The following is a 16564-nucleotide window of genomic DNA, read 5'->3' on the forward strand; positions in this document are numbered from 1 at the left end:
AGTCCCTGCCTGGTAAGGGGCTAGAAGGGGGCCCAGCATAAGGTAAGACCCGCGTTAAGTACTGGTACTACAGTGGGTGCAGCTGGCCTCGTGTCCCAGAAGGGACGGCCTCTCCCACCACAGAACAGGCCGGACCCCCACTCCAGACCCCACCCCCAGTGGCTGCTCTGGTTGTCGGTGCAGTAACGAGACCCAGAAGGAAGCCTTCCTGCTTCTTTAATTGGTGTACAGACAATGACAATGCACACAGAGCACACACAGGCCTGATGGTGCAGGGACAGCAAGGGTGGGCGGGGCGAATCGGGACACTGACACTCAACAGGGCCCAGACGAGAAGACTTCAACGTGGCGGGCAGGCAGGCAACTCAGACGAAGCTGGGAAGGGGCATGGGGGTCTGTGCTGAATCCCTCTTTAGAAATCAAAGAGAAGGCAGGTGCTCAGATCTGGGGGTGGCGGGCTGAGGCGCAGTCCAGGGGGTGTGTGGGGCGGGAGTGGGACTAAGGCTTCTACGCCCACAGGCCTGGGGTGGGGGTGGCAGTCAGCAAGGCCTGCCTCACCCTTTGGTTACGACTGGTCAGGCCTGAGCCCTGCAGCTCAGCACCCAACACTGTAAACATTTTTGGTATTTTTAAAGGAATCTGTCCTCCCTCTCTTAGTTTCTGAGAAACTGGTGCTTCCTCAAGAGGATAATGTGCCAAAAGGAATCTAAGGGAGGCAGGAAGCAGACTTGGATATAGAAGAGAGACATCAACGAGGAGTGGGGGGGGCTGCCCATCTCACCATCTATGGCTAAGGGCCACTGGGAGAGGCCCAGGGGACTATTGCTGTTGTCCTTGGCATGGCTGGCAGCTGGGCAGGCAGGCGGGGAGCGTGGAACCATGGGGGAGCTGCCCGCTGGGAGAGGCCGAGCCCACTGCCCACACGGTCTCCCCAGGCCAGGAGGCCTCCTGGTCTTTATTGCAGGCGGGCCCGAGACTTCCAGGCGCTTCTCCGGATGGCTGGTCACCCAGGCGGCAGGCAAGACAGGGTGAGGTGGGACCGAGAGAGGAGGCACTGGCCACAGGGCCCCTGGCTGGGGCTGTGATTGTCGGGCCAAGTGACTTCCCACTGGGGAGAGGGGGTCAGATATTGCACTTCCGCTGCAACAGCTGCATGAAAACTTGGTCCTTAAAGTAATCATCGCTTTATACGGAACGCCTGAAACAACAGCTACAGCTTAAATATGAAGAAACCCTGAACGTCCTGTCTCTCCAGACTTTTTCTCTGCACAAAATAAATAGCTTTCACTCTGTATAGGCCCACTTTTGCAGAACATTTACACGACCCTTTGGCTGTACATATCTACACACGGGAAAACTGTTGACATAGATCTGTGCGCCTCCCCGGCCCGTGAGGCCCTGAGGCCGTGTCCAGGTTGGCAACAGCTTCTCAGAGACGGAGGTTGGTTGCTGCAAGGCTGGCTGAGGCCGGGCAGGCTCCGCGCCTTGGAGGAGGTGGAGGAGCAGCCGCGGGGCCAGCCGGGGCCAAGCGCCACGCTGAGACTGCCGTCGGTTCTGGGGAGGGAGGGCGGGCTGACGCTCAGACCCAGCGTGCAGAACAGCGTGGTCCTTACCAGGTGCGAAATGAAGTCGTGGCTGCCTGCCCTTAAGCTAACAAAGCGAGTTGTGGCTTCTTAGATTCGGCATCAAAACGGAATTGGCATTAAAAAAACCTAAGTGTGTGCCCCACCCACCCCAGAGTAGAAATTCAATGGAATTAACGGGCCAGGTGAGGCAGGGAGCCCACACCCCACTGCGTGGGCAGGGGGCAGGGCCCTAGGACCCAGAACCAGGCTGGACTCCGTCACAGTGCTGGGTGTTTTCATGTGGAGGGGCTGCGCTCGGTACTGAAAGAGTTAAGAAAAGGAAGCAGCCAAGGATTGCTCATTTAAAAAAACCTCATAGAAATCAGATCGGAGAAGTAGAAAGGTGTAGAAACGCGGGAGGGCCCAAGGCATGGGGCCTTGACTGATGGCAGGTGAGGAGCGGAAGAGGAGGCCAGGCCTGCCTGTCCAGGCCCCGCAGCCCAAGGCGGGGCTTCTCAGGTGGGAGCCAGCTCTGGGCTTCACCAGCCTGGCTGCCTGGGCTGTGTCCAGGGCCGGAGATGACACCAGACCCGTCCGGACTGGGCTCCACGTGGGGCAGGACAGGTGGGTAGGGGTCCGGGGCTGCCACGGCGCTGGCGGGCTGGGAGGAGCTGCAGAAATTAAGATATGGCCTTTCTCTGCTGCTTGCACGAGGATTTGCCGCCCTGGAGTCTTCTGTGTGGCAATAGGTCCTAGATCAGCACACACTGAATTTTCATGCATGTCAACGAATCTGTAGCCATAGGAGATGGTAATGGGTCTCCACTCTCAAAAATCAGTGCAAAACCAGTGAGGTCGAACAGTTGAGTAACTCGAGTTAACAAGAAGCAGGCTGTCCCCTGTTGGAACTGCTACCAAGTGGGAGGGGACCTGGGGGGCAGGGCGAGCTAGTGGATGGGAGGTGGCAGGCTGGGCTCGGGCCCCGGCCTGGTGTCACGATGTTGGGAAGTCAACACAGGGCAAATGTCCAGGAGTGCCGCCCAGGCCGGTCCACATGGGGGGTCCTGGTCCCTCCATCATCCTGGGACTGGTGTCACCCTGCCACCTTCCGTGACAAGCTGGAACCCCTCAGATCCTAGGATTATGAGGCAGGGCTGGAGGGCTGTGTGTGGCAAGGCCCATGTCCTCCGCCAGGCCCTGGGACAAGCTGGTCCCCAGCCGAGTGTGTGTGCCCAGGCCAGGCCTCCTGGCGGGGCTGGCCGCCCTGGCCTAGCACCATGGAGACCACAGCGCCTCGCTGACGGTGCCCTACTTGGGGCCCGCGGCTGCCCCCGGCTCCAGCCGGCCAGCCATGGTGCGGCCCCAGCAGCTGGCCGCCACGCTCATGCTGCGCTGGCCCCGCTGCTCGCTGTCCGCTTGGCTCTGTGTCCGCTCATGCCGGTGGCCGGGCCCGCTGGGCTGGGCTGAGATGGTGCGGAGCAGGTGGTTCCGGGAGCGCAGGAAATCACCCTGGCCAGGCAGGCCGAAGCTGCCCTTTCGCAGTGCCATGCGGGTGGCCGCGTTGCGGGCTGGCCGTGCCCGGTGGTTGTACTTGAGCTGGGCCAGGTGGGCCGCGTAGCCATCTGTGATGAACTGCAGGGGAGGGGCAGTGAGGAGGATAGCTGTCCCGGGGCGGGCTCCCAAGGCTGTCCACCTGTGCCACCCACCACGATTTGCCCACTCACCTGGCACTGCTGCTGAAGCTTCTTGGTGGGCCGGCCCACGATGTAGATCTGCATGGGGGACAGGCTGATGGAGCTGTAGACCGCCACATCCTTGGTGGAGCCGTAGGCCGCGTGCACGCGCAGGTGCAGCTGTGGGCGAGAGCAGTGTGGGCACAGGTGTGGCCCTTCCGCCCCCACCCCCTTGTCGCTATCCCTTCCACCCGGGACCCACCTCAGAGATGAGCAGCTTCAGGAAGTTGGCCTTGTGCCGCAGCGGGTCGTGCACTAGGCCGTCACAGAAAGACACCACGCCATGGGGGAAGTTGTGCTGGGCCAGCCATGCCACCACCCGCTGCTTCTGCATGTCGGGCCGGCCCGTCACATAGATGATGAGGTAGCCCAGGTCCTGCCAGTGCCTGGGGGCGAGGGGCAGGCCTGGGTGTCCCACGGCCACCCCCTCCTCCCTCCTGGGCTGCCCTGTCTCTTTGCCCAACCAGTCCCCAGGTGGGCCATTGGAGTGCATCTCTGATCAGGCTATGTATGTGATGCTCATGGCTTAGGTCACACAACCCCCGCAAACACCCCTGCAGCAGCTGTACCTGCTCTTGTTAGGTTCGTAGCCCCACTTCCCAGATGAGGGAACTGAGGCATCAGTGTCAAGAGGTCACAGCTAGTAAGTGGTGGGGCTGGCTCCTCAAGCCCCAGGTTCCCTGCCCAACATCCCCTGCTCTGGCCTCCAGGAGCTTCCTGCCTCTGAGCCTGCCCACCGTGCCCCTTGGGGCCACTCACCGCACCACGTCCACGGCCCCAGCCCGCACTTTGGGGTCACTGCCCATGATGGACACGCTGGCGGCAAAGGAGCCATCGATGCTGAAGACCACAAACTCTGTGCCTTTGGGCAGCACGGTGATGTAGCTGTCAGCAAATGTGTGGTCTCCCCTGGGAGGAGGCGGCAGCTCGTCAGAACCCACCAGGCCCCCTTCCTCATGCCCCAGAGGAGGCCGGCCTGGCCTGCTCACCCCCCAGAGGTGCATACCTGACCACCATCTTGACAGGGTAGACACCCACGCCCAGGCGGTGAGTCTCGGGGATGGTGTAGGAGACGCGCCCGCTGCTATTGGTCACCAGAGTGTCCAGGTACAGCCACTCACCTGAGGGCGGCTGCATCATGATGTGCACATCCACCTGGGAGCCCGGGCAGGCTGGTCATGAGTGGGCTGAGCCCCTGGCTTCCCCTTACCCCAGCTAGAGGAAGGCGAGGCAGGGGGCTCCCACCTTCTCCCCGGCCAGGTGTGTCTTTACCTTCTCCCCGGTCAGGGTAACCATGTCCAGGGGCCCATACATGAACCGGCCCGTCAGAACCTGCGGGCCATCCTCATTGGCAACTGCATCGTTGATCCGGTGGTTGGCTGTTACATTCTGGGGAGAGCAGGAGCAAGGCTGGGTCATGGTGGGGGACAGAGGGGCAGCTGGGGTCTCCTGGCTCAGCTCAAGCCTCCTGTGGGCCTGGGGGGTAAGCATGGGCTTAAGGCCAGATGGTCCAGGCTCAAGTCCAGCTTGGCCACTGAGCTACGTGGCCTTGGTACACTTCCCATCTGTAAATGGGGAGATAACTCCAACCTCGCAGACTGTGAGGATTAAATAGACAGCATGCTTCTCCTCAACTCAGTCTCCTCATCTGTAAGATGAGTCTTCCTGTGAGGATTCAATAGGATGACAACTGTGGGGTCTGGGCACCCACAGGACCCCTCACCCGCAGCTTCACGTGGGTCCTCCTGCGCTGCCACTTCTCTCTTGGCTTTGAGGGGGTGAACACTGAGACCTCCTTGCCGTCCAGCTCCAAGATGCTGGAACTGTCATGCCTCATGACCTGGGAGGGGGACAGAGGCAGGCCATGGGGCAGACTCAAGCCCGGGGCTTCCTGTTCTAGCAGGGAGAGGCCAGCGGCTCTAGGAGCCGGAAATAGGAAGCTGTGAGGGTTTGGGGGGACATTATTCAACCCACTACAGGCCACCCAAAATTCACATCTGTCCCAGGAGTGTGCAAATACATTCACCCCATCTCAAATTCCCCAGGGGCTCCTCCATCCTGCCTGCTCTGTGGCCTGATGAGGGTCAGAGGGTGGGGTCCCCCACCATCCTCATCTATGAAATGGGGCCATGTCAGTGGTGGTGTCACTTAGGGCCCTCCTGTGAGGCGTGGGTGTGCCTGGCTGTGGCACCAGGTACCTGTCTCAGCAGGAAGGAGACCACGTCCGTTGACTCCCAGTAGCTGGCATGGAAGAGGTGGGGCAGGGCCACGGTGGGGAAGGCCGTCAGGGCGTCGGGGCAGTACAGGGCGTAGTCAATCCGCTTCTGTCCCCACCACTTTGCAGCAACTGCCAGGAGGAGGGGTGGTGACTGGGCTGGGACTCCGCGGGGTCACCTGGCCCCTCAGGCCTGGCTCAGCCCAAAGACTAGACCTTCCTCTGACCAGGGAAAAAGGGCAGCCAGCAAGGCCAGTCTCCTCTTTCCAGGCTGGGTGACAGAGGGGAGCAGGGGAGAAGGCACAGGAAGCCAGGACAGCACGCAAGCAGCCAGAACAGCCCGGAGGGCGGGGCCTCAGCGGTGAGGATGTGGAGTTAGAGGAGGAGGCAGACAAGTGGGTTTGGAGGCAGGACTCGCTGTCCCTGGTCCCGTCACTGATCCTGGCGACCCCTGCACTGGGCCCCATCACTGCCCTCTCCAGGCCTCTCCTGGACCCTCTATCTGCCCCCCAGGCCTCAAGATGGTGAAAGGCTTCACAGAGGTGGAGTTACAATTTCCGAACCCCAAGGCAAGGCCTCCGTCCTCCTCAGCACCTGGGAGCTGGGACTCAGCAGGCCGAGTGTGAAGTCCGGGCATGCATATCAGGCGGGCCTGGGTGTGCATCCTGGCTCCCACCAGGGGCTAGGTGACCGCCTGAGCTCCAGATGTGGCTTGTGACGTGCCTCCCTGGCGGCTGCACGCAGGAGGCACTCAGTAAATGGGGCCTGACCATGGGCCGGGGCTCTCCTGCCCTCTGCCTGCAGCCCGCCTGACAGGCAACCCTTGGTCCCCACCCGGTCCCATTCCAGCTGCTGCGGTGCCCCCGCCCCCAGCCCACTGCAACTGCTCCTGCCTCCTCCCAGCATGTCCGAGTGCTCCCAGCCCCAGCTCTCAGCTCCCTGGTTAGGCCTCAGCAGGGCCCGGTGCACAGGGCCTGGCAGAGAGATGTGCCTGGAAATGGTGAGTGACCCAGTTAGAGGAGGAGAGTGTGTGGGTGGAGGGCACGCGGCACCCGGTACCTTCTCTGATGTCCAAGTCGGGGAGGCGGGGGGCCCTCTCCAGGCTGGGGCTCACCCGCTTGGCCTGCAGGCGGGGGCCTGGGGGTGTGGGGGGCAGAGGGGGCAGGGCGAGCAGGGACAGGCGCCTGACACTGGGGGTGTGGCTGAGCGCCAGTGGGGCCTCTGAGAAGCAAGAACAACAGGGAAGGCTCAGCCACGCTGGGGCCACGGCTGCCACCATGCTGCCACCACAGTGCCACCACTGCCCCCATGCTGCCACCACTGCAACCACACTGCCACACCCATTCTGCCACCATTGCAACCACCGCTGCCACCATGCTACCACCACTGCCACCATGCTGCCACCACTGCAACCACACTGCCAGCATTGTCACTACTGCCCCCATGCTGCCACCACTACAACCACACTGCCACCATTGTCGCCACTGCCACCACGCGGCCACTGCAGGCCAGGAAGCACGCTGGGAAGAGACCAGGTCTCCTGGTCCCTCTTCACAGAAGGACACCCACACCAGCCTTAGCCCCAGCACCACCTGCTCTGACAGGCAGCCTGAGAACCTGCCAGGCAGGCAGGGAGGATGGGAGGGGCAGCTGGTCCCGGGAATGAGAGGGGGTGACCCAGTCTCCACTTCCAGCTGCTGAGAAGCTTCTGAGATGGGGAGGAGCCAAGGAGTGAAGGAGGCCATGGGGCCCCTGCCCTCTGGGGCAGCAGGAGGGGACAGTCACAGCTGGCGGCCACAGTGAGACCTCACCTCCCTGGCTCCCTGCAGCCACCCCTCTGGCTTGTCCAGCTTTGCAGACTTGTCCAGAAACAGCCCCACAGCTTTCCCCCTCAGGGAGCACCCAGCACCCTGGGGCTAGGACCCCTCCTCCCAGGCCTATGGCCTCCCAGCTGTCTGGGACGGTGCTGCCCATCCCACACACCTGGACTTGAACGCTCCTTCCCTCCAGAGTCCTCTACGGGCATCTGGGGCCAGATCACTCTTTGCTGGGGGGCCATCCCGTGCATTGTGCAGTGTTGAGAGGCATCCATGGTCTCTACCCACCAGATGCCAGTAGTGCCCCTCCCCAGTTGTCTCCAGACACTGCCAACTGTCCCCTGGGGGGCACAGTGGCCCCGGGTGCCAGAGGGCAGACCGCCCCCTGCCATGACCGAGGGGAGGGTCCGGGAAGGGCAGGCCCCGACACTGCTGCACTCACTCTGGGCAATGCTGGATGCTGTGTAGCTCTCGGCCATGCCTGACACCTGACTGGCAATGCTGATCTCGCTGGCTCGACGGAAACCTCGGGTGGTGGGGGCTGTGCCGGGCGAGGAGGGGGCCGCATGCTCTTGGAAGACCGTGTTGTGGGTCTGGAGGGCATCCGCTGCAGGTGGATGGAAACCAGAGACCCAGGAGTAAGAGAGGCCCCACCCAGCCTGGCCCCCTGAGCAGTGGGAGGGAGGACTCAGTGTGTGCTGGGGCTGGGGCAGCTGTGCCAGGCAGGGCTGACACCTCCAGCTGCAGATGAGTGGTGGCATCTGAGCACAGCTGGCAGTGAGGATGGGCCCAAGCATGCCAGGGCCTGCCTGTTCAGGGCCAAGAGAGCAGGGCAGGGTTGAGGAAGCAGAAATGGAGGGCTGGGGCAGGGATGGACAGACGGACCAACACAGACACAGTGGGCAGGGAGGCAAGGCGGCCAGGCTCACGACCCCCGTGGCCACCCTCTTCCCCCACACGGCTCCTGATTTAGTCTGGCCTTCTCAGCCTCTGGGGCCCAGCCCAGCCCAGCCTGACCCACAGCCCACAGCAGCTGGGTTTGAGGGGTGCTAACAACAGGGGCATGGGGCAGCTTCCTGGGGATGCCCTACACTGATGTCTGAGGATGAGGCAACACTCTGTGTGGCCCTCACACTTGAGCCACACTAACAAAGGCAGGGGCCGAGGCCTCCAGCCAGGCTCCCTGGGCCCGGGCTGGGCAGGGCAGGGAGAGGGGGCTGGGCTAAAGGACCCCCTTCTGGACAGGGTACAGAGGTGCCTGGACCTCCTCAGAGAAAGAAGGGGTGGGACAGACCCTGAGAATCCAACCTCTGGCCAGGACTAAAGGCTTTTCCTGGGGAAGCAGGTGGGTCTCGGTGGGCTCGAGGCCTCACCTCATCTCCTGGCTGCCCCCGCCAGCCTCACAAAGGAGGGACAGAGCCCTTGGCCTGGCACTTGTGCTAGGTGACCCTGGGACAATCGCTCCTGGACCCCCTTTGCTTTGAGGCCAAGGCCAGCTCCCCAGGACCTGTCCTGCCTGGTCTCTGTTCCTCGCCACCACAGTCCCACAAACTCCAAGTGGCCAAGGAGGGCACAGGGGTCCCTGAGGACCAGCAGTCAGCCAGTGAAGCGGACACCACCACGAGCAGGGGCGTTACACACACTCAGCAGAGCCCGGGCTCAGGTGGGGCCCATCTTGCCAGGTGAGCGCGGGCACGGGGATACTGGTTTCCAGGAAGCTGTCCCCAGGCGGGAGAGGGGCCAGGGGGCCGCCCTCCAGGACCAGCTCAGGGTTTCTCTGCATGGTCTCCACTGGAGGCAGACAGGGAGAGAACAGAGAGGACAAGAACAGACACTCTTGTGGGCTGTGTGGACACAGACACGCGCGGTTCCTCAAGGACCAGGACGTGACAAGACGCTGGGACACACACCAGGGCGGGTGGGACAGGCCAGCAGGTGAGGGCCCTGAGCAGATGATGGTCAGCCCTCAAACACGCTCCCTGCCTCGCATTTTATATCCGGGCCACACGACGCAGAGGCTTAGAGGCGGCCGCCGGCCACGATGGGACTCAGCATAGGGCGGGACCCCTGCGGGCCTCGTGGCCCCGGGGGCCTCAGCTCTGCCTGGGCCCGGGCAGTGGGGAGGGGACCCTGGTTCCAGTCTGCCCGCTGGCACCCGGGGTGAGGCCCGGCCCTGTGAGGCGATGTCGTCATCGCACCTACACCAGGTGTCCAGCTTCGCAGAGGTGCTCAGCCAGGTCGCCCTCCCTGGAGCGCCCCGGGGCGGTGCCCAACCCCACCCTCCCCAGGGCGCGGGCGGGGCGCTCACCCAGCAGCGTGGAGCAGCCGTCCCCCAGCGGGTAGCGCTGGTAGCGGGGGATGCTGAAGGGCGGCAGGGCGTGGAATCGCCGCTCCAGCAGCGGCTCCAGGCGCGACGCGGACGGGTCGGCGGGGTGGAACAGGTTGTAGACTTGCTGGCAGGCGGGCCGCAGCTGGAACACTGAGGGGACGGGGCGGGAGTCGCCGAGCCTGGAGCTAGCTCCGCCCCACGGGGGCGGGGCCTACAGCGGGCCGGGATCGGGGCAGGGCTGGGGGCCACGGAAAAACTCGAAAATGTGTCTACCAATTTGGGATCTGCTTAGGCCACTGTCCCTCTATTAAACAATCTTTTTAATTGAGAAAGTTATGACTGTGGTAAAAAAACTTTTTTAAGTAAGGAGGGTATATGATAGAAGACATATGAAAGGCTCCCTTCCACCCCAGAGCCGCGAGGCTGGAGCCCCGCCTGCATCTTTTAGGAGTCGCCCGCGCATGAGCAGCGCGAGCAGCGTGGAGCCTGCCCACCAGGACTGGAACCGTGTCCTAGGCTGCCAATCCTCCTCTTCTTGCCGAGGAAGACTGACCCTGGGCCAACGTCCGTTCCCATCCTCCTCTACTTCTATGGGACGCCACGACAGCATGGCTTGGCAAGCGGTGCGTTGGTCCGCACCCGGGATCCAAACCTGCGCACCCCGGGCTGCTGAAGCAGAGCGTAAAAACTTAACCACTATGCCACTAGCTGGCCCCATATGCTATACTTTTTGAACTCTGCTTTTCATTTAACACAAAAAATGTTGAAGTCTTTCATATCAGCACTCTTACTTGGGCCTCATTCTTTTTAACTGTGGTGGGGTATTCCGTTGTATGGCTGTGCCAGAGTTTATTTAACCAGCCCCCCTCCCCTCGGAGGGAGTTAAGTTGGTTCTGGTTTTTCATGAGTACAGATAACGCTTCCATATCACTGTCCCTAAGTTCTTGTGCACTTGTATGTAAGCCACTGCTTACTTGCTCTTGGGCAAGTGTCTACCCCTCTGAGCCTCAGTTTCTCCCTCTGTAACCTTGGGACATAACATGTGGCCTGCATGGTGAGGATGGTAGGGCTCCCTGGGCCACACCAGGTGATCCAGGGGCACCAGGCAGGGACCACTGCTCTGATGGGTGGCTCAGCCCACACGTCCTGCCTCCCGGTCTGTGTAGCCAAAGAGGAGGGTCCCTGGAGCAGGGTGGCCAGGCCACCGCACCTAGGAGACTTTAGAGGTGCTTGGCTTTGCATCTCTTCCTTATGGGAAGACTTTGGGCCCAGGAGCCTGGGTCGGTCCCCATCCGATCCTGGGGCAGCCCCTTCCCTCTCTGGACCTCAGCTCCCAGGGGTGCCCTGGAGGTGAAATGAAACAGCAGGTGTTGGGGGATGGGGACCAGAGACTGAGCTGCTGATGCAGGAGCATGGGAGAGTGATGGGCCCTTGGTGGAAAGGGCAGAAACGAGGCTGACACAGGAAGGTGGCTGGGATGCAGCCATTGCGTTGTGACAGGGGTCCATTGAGACCCTCTGCCCAGCTCATGTAGGCCCTGCCCCACCCCTATAGGGGTCTCACCGTCCAGGGCGGGGATGACGGTCTTCCTCAAGGCCAGGACCAGCCCCAGCGGGCACCCGAAGAGGAAGAGGTCGGCAATCTCAAAGTCAAATTTGCCCAGGGCCCCTGTGCCGTCCAGCATGGTGGAGCTGCTTGAGCGGCGGGAGCTAGGCTCGTTCCTCAGCACGCTGGCATGGAGGCTGCAGACGGGGGGATGCTCAAGGTCACACTACAGCCCTTCCTGGGGCTGGCCTGCCCTCAGCCTCCGGAAGGAGACCCCTCAGGGGTCATCAGGCCCAAAAGAGGCTTGACCTCTGAGCTATCCTGCCGGTGCAGCTGCCCAGTGCCTGCTGGGGCACCTCTGCTGACAGCAGGTCCCACCTCTCTAAGGAGCCCACCCCCTTCAGGACAGCCCTGACTGGGACCACACTGCAACATCTGCCTCCCACCCCACTTCTAGAAAATCTGTTTCCTCTGGCTCAAGATGGCCCTTGGCAAGTACAAGACAACTACCTCGCCCAACAAGCCACTTTCTCTTGGCTGAAGAGCTGTGGGCCCGATCTGGGCTTCCCAGGACCGGGGCTGGGGCCCTCAGGACCCTCACGTTGGCCACTGGCACGACCTGGTTCCATCCTCAACCCTGAGCCGTGCTTCCCTCTTGGAGTCCCCGTCCTAACCTGGCAGTGGGCCTCATGGTCTGACCCCCTGGCCCCCGCCCACCTGGACAGGAAGGCCTGGTGCTGCTGGATGGTGTCCAGCTCATAGGTGGACGAATCACTTCTCTTTCGGGGCAGCTGCTTTTTGGGGTCCTCAGCACCATTGCTGCGGGGGATGTCGATGTTGCTGCGGCTCAGGTGCCGACTGCTCTCCAGGTTGCCACCGCCACCACTGCCATGTGCCGCATTCACCGGGATGCCCGGGGACAGCAGGTCAGTGTCCTGGAATGGCCCCATGCAGGCTCACTGCCAGGTGGCTGCTGGCCTGGCCCCTCTTCAGTGTCCTGGAAGTGGCATTCTCCCTCCTGACTCCAGGCCCTGTGGCCACTGGCCAGCCAGCCTCTCACCCAAGCCAGAGGGAAAGCCCTGTCTCTCCATGCCCCCACTGCCCCACAAGCCCACTGGCCAAGTCCTAACAGCCTTCACGCCTGGCCCAGCCACCTGGACCTTGGTGATCTCCTGCTGATCTCACTGCCTCACGAGCCCCCTCAGGCCATTTGCTGCTCTACAGCAGAGGGACCTCGGATCCTCTCTCTTGCTGGGACGCTCAGAGGGTCCACCCGCACCCGCCCCAAGACCAGCCCCTGCTCCCCATGGTGCAGACCCTGCTTCATCACCTGCTGAAGCCACTCACACTCCAGGCTTGGCCTCACTACAGCCATTCCCCTGCCTGTGCACCCACCCCACTGCCTCGGGGCACCTGTGCTGCCAACCTCTGCCCTTTCCGTGCTTTTATGGCAGACCTCAGGGATGCTGGGGCCAAAGGGCGACCTAGTCCCCATCCTGGAGGTCCCCTGGTCCAGGGGCCATGGGAAACTGGTACCTGCACGCTGATCACGCTGCCCCTGCGGCTGCTGCTCTGACTCTCAGACACTGGCTGGTTGCTGGAACATAAGGCATCGAATGCCAGGAGGCCCCCGACGCAGTCCCCGATGAGGCAGACCTGGAGAGGGAGAGGCCCAGAGGCCTGAGCACCTGCCCAGCTTGCTGGGGCACAGGCTGGGGAGAGCCATCACCCCCGCCCGGGACTGGGCTGGAGGTCCAGGCCAGCCCACCCCGCACAGCCTTCTGTCTTCCCTTCCCCCACCCTATGACTCACCTGCCCATTGAAGGTCATGCCTTCCTGGGACTTGATGAAGTCCCCGTAGGCGAGATTGGCCCGCTGAATCACCGTGGCAACTGCCTCCTGGTAGTGGGGCGAGGAGGTGGCCAGCAGGGGCAGGGCAGCCAGGGGGATGTGGTCCTGGCTGCTGGACAGACAGCCTTCGTCGTGGCTGTAGGGGCTAAGGCTGGGGGAGGGGGCCCGGTCAGGAAAGAGGAGGCAGCCTCAGCTCAGCCCAAGGGCCCTGTCTCCCCTGACCCGAGCAGCAGGGCAGGACTGCCTGCCACCCTGAGAGCCTCAGCCATGACTCAGCAAACTTCATGGGGACGCTTTTGGGCCAGGCCCTGCACAGGCTTCAGGAACAGGGTCTGGGAGTAAGGCCCTGCATCTCGGAGGCGAGTCAGCATGCCCACATCACAGATGCAGAAACTGAGGCTCTAAGCTCAGCCGTCTGCACAGGTTTGGCCACCTCTGAGCGGAACAGGTTGGATGGCAGGTCTGGATGTCCGGACAGGAGGTTCCGACACTGGGGGAGTCGCCTGACCCTCAGGGCTGGGGGGGTGGGGTGGTGGGCAGCAGCAGACAGGCACACTCACTTGGAGACGAGGGCGAAGGCATCGGAGCAGACAGGCGGGCAGGGCACCAGGCGGATGGCAAGGTGGCCCAGGGCGCTGGGGTAGTGCACGCGCATGACGGTGTCGAACACGGTGGCGATGGTGTTGGTGTCGCCCTGCTTGGAGCTGGGGTCCCCGGCGCCTGTGTCCAGGATGGTGCCCCCATGCAGCACCAGCAGCAGCACATGGATCTTGGAGGGCGGTGCGGTTAACGGCGGACTGACCTCGTCCTGCGCAGGCGGAGGGTGGGCGTCAACTCCTCAGGAACTCAGCTCCTTGCCGAGGCCCCTGTCACCCTGGGGGGAACCTGTCAAGGCCCTATTGCTCCCTCTGAGAACCCCGATTTCAGTTCCTCAGCTATGGGGCCTGGTGTCGGCCAAGCTGGTCCTTTTCCTCCTCCTCACATGCAGCCCTGTCCCATCTGCCAGCCTGGCCCAGGGCATAGGGGACTCAGAGGGAGGGCGTCTGTTCCTCCAAAAGCACAAACTCCGCCTCCCCTCAGGGGACCCAGGCAGGGGCTTCTGGGGCTTCAGGCCTTGGGGAGGAGGCAGAGGCTCAGCCCCGTCCAGGCCTCGGGGGCCTGCCTGCCCTCCCTGTGTCTGTGTCCAGGCATAGGTCTGTCTTGGCCCCAGCAGGCAGGGCCACGGCGGGCTGAAGGTCACAGGGCTGCTTAAGAGGCGCTGAGGTCAAGGCCTCAGCCTGGCAGCTCCACCTGCAGCTCTGAGCTCTCCCTCCATCTACACAGGGCCTCCTCCCCTGTCTCCTGCCCCCAGGTCCCCAGGCCCTGCCATTCCTGGACTCTAAGACGAAGGTCCCCAAGAGCCGAGATGTCCGAGCAGCGGCAGAGTCCCAGCATCTTAGAGCAGGGAGGGCAGCACAGGGGTGTCTATCTGAACTGCTCACTTGTGAGGGGTAAGAACCCCACTTCCTGCTGGTCAGGGGTCTATCTGAACTGCTCACTTGTGAGGGGTAAGAACCCCACTTCCTGCTGGTCAGGCCTGCTTGTGAAGTCAAAGCGAGACCCAAGACTTGCACACATCCGCACGGGGTATGGAACTGTTCCGTTTAGAGACGAGCTGGTGGTGGCCCAGAGGGGCCAAGGGACTTGTCTAATGTCACATAGTACATCAGTGCCAAGCCAGACTGGAACCCAGAGCTCCTGCCACCAGCTCAGTGCTCTCCTGCCAACCCAGGCCGTGGTCCCATCCCCAGGGGCTTCTCCCTGCCCCCAGCTTCTGGTGGGTGACTAGAGGAGGCCCAAGAGGGGCCACTGGTGAGTACTTGCCATGCCCGTATTATGTCAGGCGTGTGGGAGACAGGGAAGGGAGCTGAAGAGAGACGCCTGTCCCCAAGGAACCGGGAGGACAGAGCAAGGGGATAAGCCACCTGGGGGGCCTCTGTGGGGGCAGCTGGCCCTGAACTGGGCCACCAGATGATGGAAAGTGGGACAGCAGCAGGACCCAAGTGTTACCGCAGAGCCCAGGAGAGGGGTGGGCAGTGCGGGCACTGGACCCAGGGGCTGGTGAGGCCACCAGGAATGGGCCGGGCCGGGAACCACCGAGGCTTCAGCAGAGGGCTTTGGGCGAGTGAGAAAGGGAGGAAGGCTGGTGGGCTGGACTGGGCCTGGAGCGGAGGCAAGGCTGGGCTGCCTCTTCCCCAAGATGGGCTGGAACACACGCCCAGCAGAGCTTGGGACCGACTCCTGTCCGCAGACGAGGATTGCCCACCGCCAGCCGGCGTGGGCAGAAATGAACTCAGCCACCGGCTGCCCAGACCACAGGCCAGGACAGAACCGCCAAATGGCCCCAAGGGCTGAGGGGCTGGCAGAAGAAAAGTCTTCCAGCAGCCTCCCCGTCACGTGGACAGGGAGGCGGAGTCCAGCGGCCCTTAGTCAGCGGGACAGGCAGGGCTGGGCAGTTGGGGGCTGAGGGAATCCTGCCTGTGCCTGTCTGCTGGGACCCAGCACTGGAGGCTGGGGACTGTTCAGGAACCCCTGGAGGCCAGTCTGAGACACAACTTTCCTCCCATTCAGCCTGCTTTCTACAGGGGCACACCCTGCCTGAGACTCAGATGTCAGTGGGAACAGAGCCCATGGGTGGCAGGGCGACTTGGTGGGCCAGGGAGCCAGCTCTGGAGAGCCGGGGGTCCCGTCGGTGTCGCCATAAAGCCGCCCTCCTTCTGCAAGGCCAGCAGAGGAGGCTCCGGTTTGGGGGCTGTTACAAGCAAAGGGATCTGGCTTTGGATGGCGGCGCCCCAGAATCCGTGTGGGGTCCAAATGCACATCCCGAGGCAGATCTAGAGCCCAAGGCCCCTTCTGCCCCTCCCCAGGGGGCCGTCAGAGCTGTGTGCGCCATCGGTGGGGAGGGGGCTCCGTTTGCTTTATCACCATTAACCAGCAATTGGAAATGGACTCCCCTCATCCTAGCTACCCTTCTAGAAAAGCTCACTTCAACCTCAGACCTTAAGGAAAACCCCAAGAGCAAGAGGGTGGTATGGATGCTCCCCAACCCAGTCCAAACTCCCCAAGGGTCCCGAGTCCCCAGAGGTGCCATCTCCACCTTGGGCAGCTTGAGGCCAGAGCAGTGTGGTGACCGCAGTGTGTGACAGTCCCGCTCGGCCCTAGCTCCTGCCCCCAGTGCAAACAGCTCTGACTGCCTACAGGTGGAGGAGGAGAAGGGGCATGAGCTCTGTGTAAAGAACCCCCAAAGCGGACACAGGCACTCTACCAAGACAGCTTTATTGGACACTGAGAGCTCTGCCTGCCCCAATGGGGCGGCACTGCCAGCCACATCACTCCTGCCTAGATGGTCCGTGCTTCCTCCCCTTCCATCCTTGTCTCTTCAGGGACTGCAGACAGGCTGGGCACAAGGTGAGGATCTTATTTTTGATCTGGAATTTACAAGTTTCTCATTTTACTTTCCATGGGTGGAG

At 62.5% G+C, this 16564-nt stretch overlaps 1 protein-coding gene across 7 annotated transcripts in view; it reads right to left on the reverse strand.

Annotated features, from left to right (window-relative positions):
- Positions 1–1919: 1919 nt before the first annotated feature.
- PITPNM2 (phosphatidylinositol transfer protein membrane associated 2) overlaps positions 1920–16564 on the reverse strand; it is a 140289-nt gene continuing 125644 nt past the window's right edge. For 2 of the 7 annotated variants that reach the window (XM_087423376.1, XM_087423377.1), the window contains 17 exons: positions 13616–13863; positions 13017–13206; positions 12741–12860; positions 11922–12139; positions 11223–11401; positions 9639–9809; positions 8972–9121; positions 7773–7937; positions 6573–6734; positions 5497–5645; positions 5022–5138; positions 4571–4687; positions 4305–4453; positions 4058–4207; positions 3501–3684; positions 3290–3418; positions 1920–3197 (listed from right to left, as the gene is read on the reverse strand). In XM_087423376.1, coding sequence (XP_087279502.1) covers positions 2874–3197; positions 3290–3418; positions 3501–3684; positions 4058–4207; positions 4305–4453; positions 4571–4687; positions 5022–5138; positions 5497–5645; positions 6573–6734; positions 7773–7937; positions 8972–9121; positions 9639–9809; positions 11223–11401; positions 11922–12139; positions 12741–12860; positions 13017–13206; positions 13616–13863 — 2922 coding nt within the window. In that variant the 3' untranslated portion in view covers positions 1920–2873. Of the gene's footprint in view, positions 3198–3289; positions 3419–3500; positions 3685–4057; positions 4208–4304; positions 4454–4570; positions 4688–5021; positions 5139–5496; positions 5646–6572; positions 6735–7772; positions 7938–8971; positions 9122–9638; positions 9810–11222; positions 11402–11921; positions 12140–12740; positions 12861–13016; positions 13207–13615; positions 13864–16282; positions 16523–16564 lie in introns of those variants that run through there. The other 5 variants (XM_087423378.1, XM_087423379.1, XM_087423380.1 and 2 more) reach the window with 5 other exon arrangements.

This window comes from Ceratotherium simum, chromosome 35 (genome assembly GCF_057802395.1).
Source record: "Ceratotherium simum simum isolate JZ-2026a chromosome 35, ASM5780239v1, whole genome shotgun sequence".
Taxonomy (NCBI): Eukaryota; Metazoa; Chordata; class Mammalia; order Perissodactyla; family Rhinocerotidae; genus Ceratotherium; species Ceratotherium simum.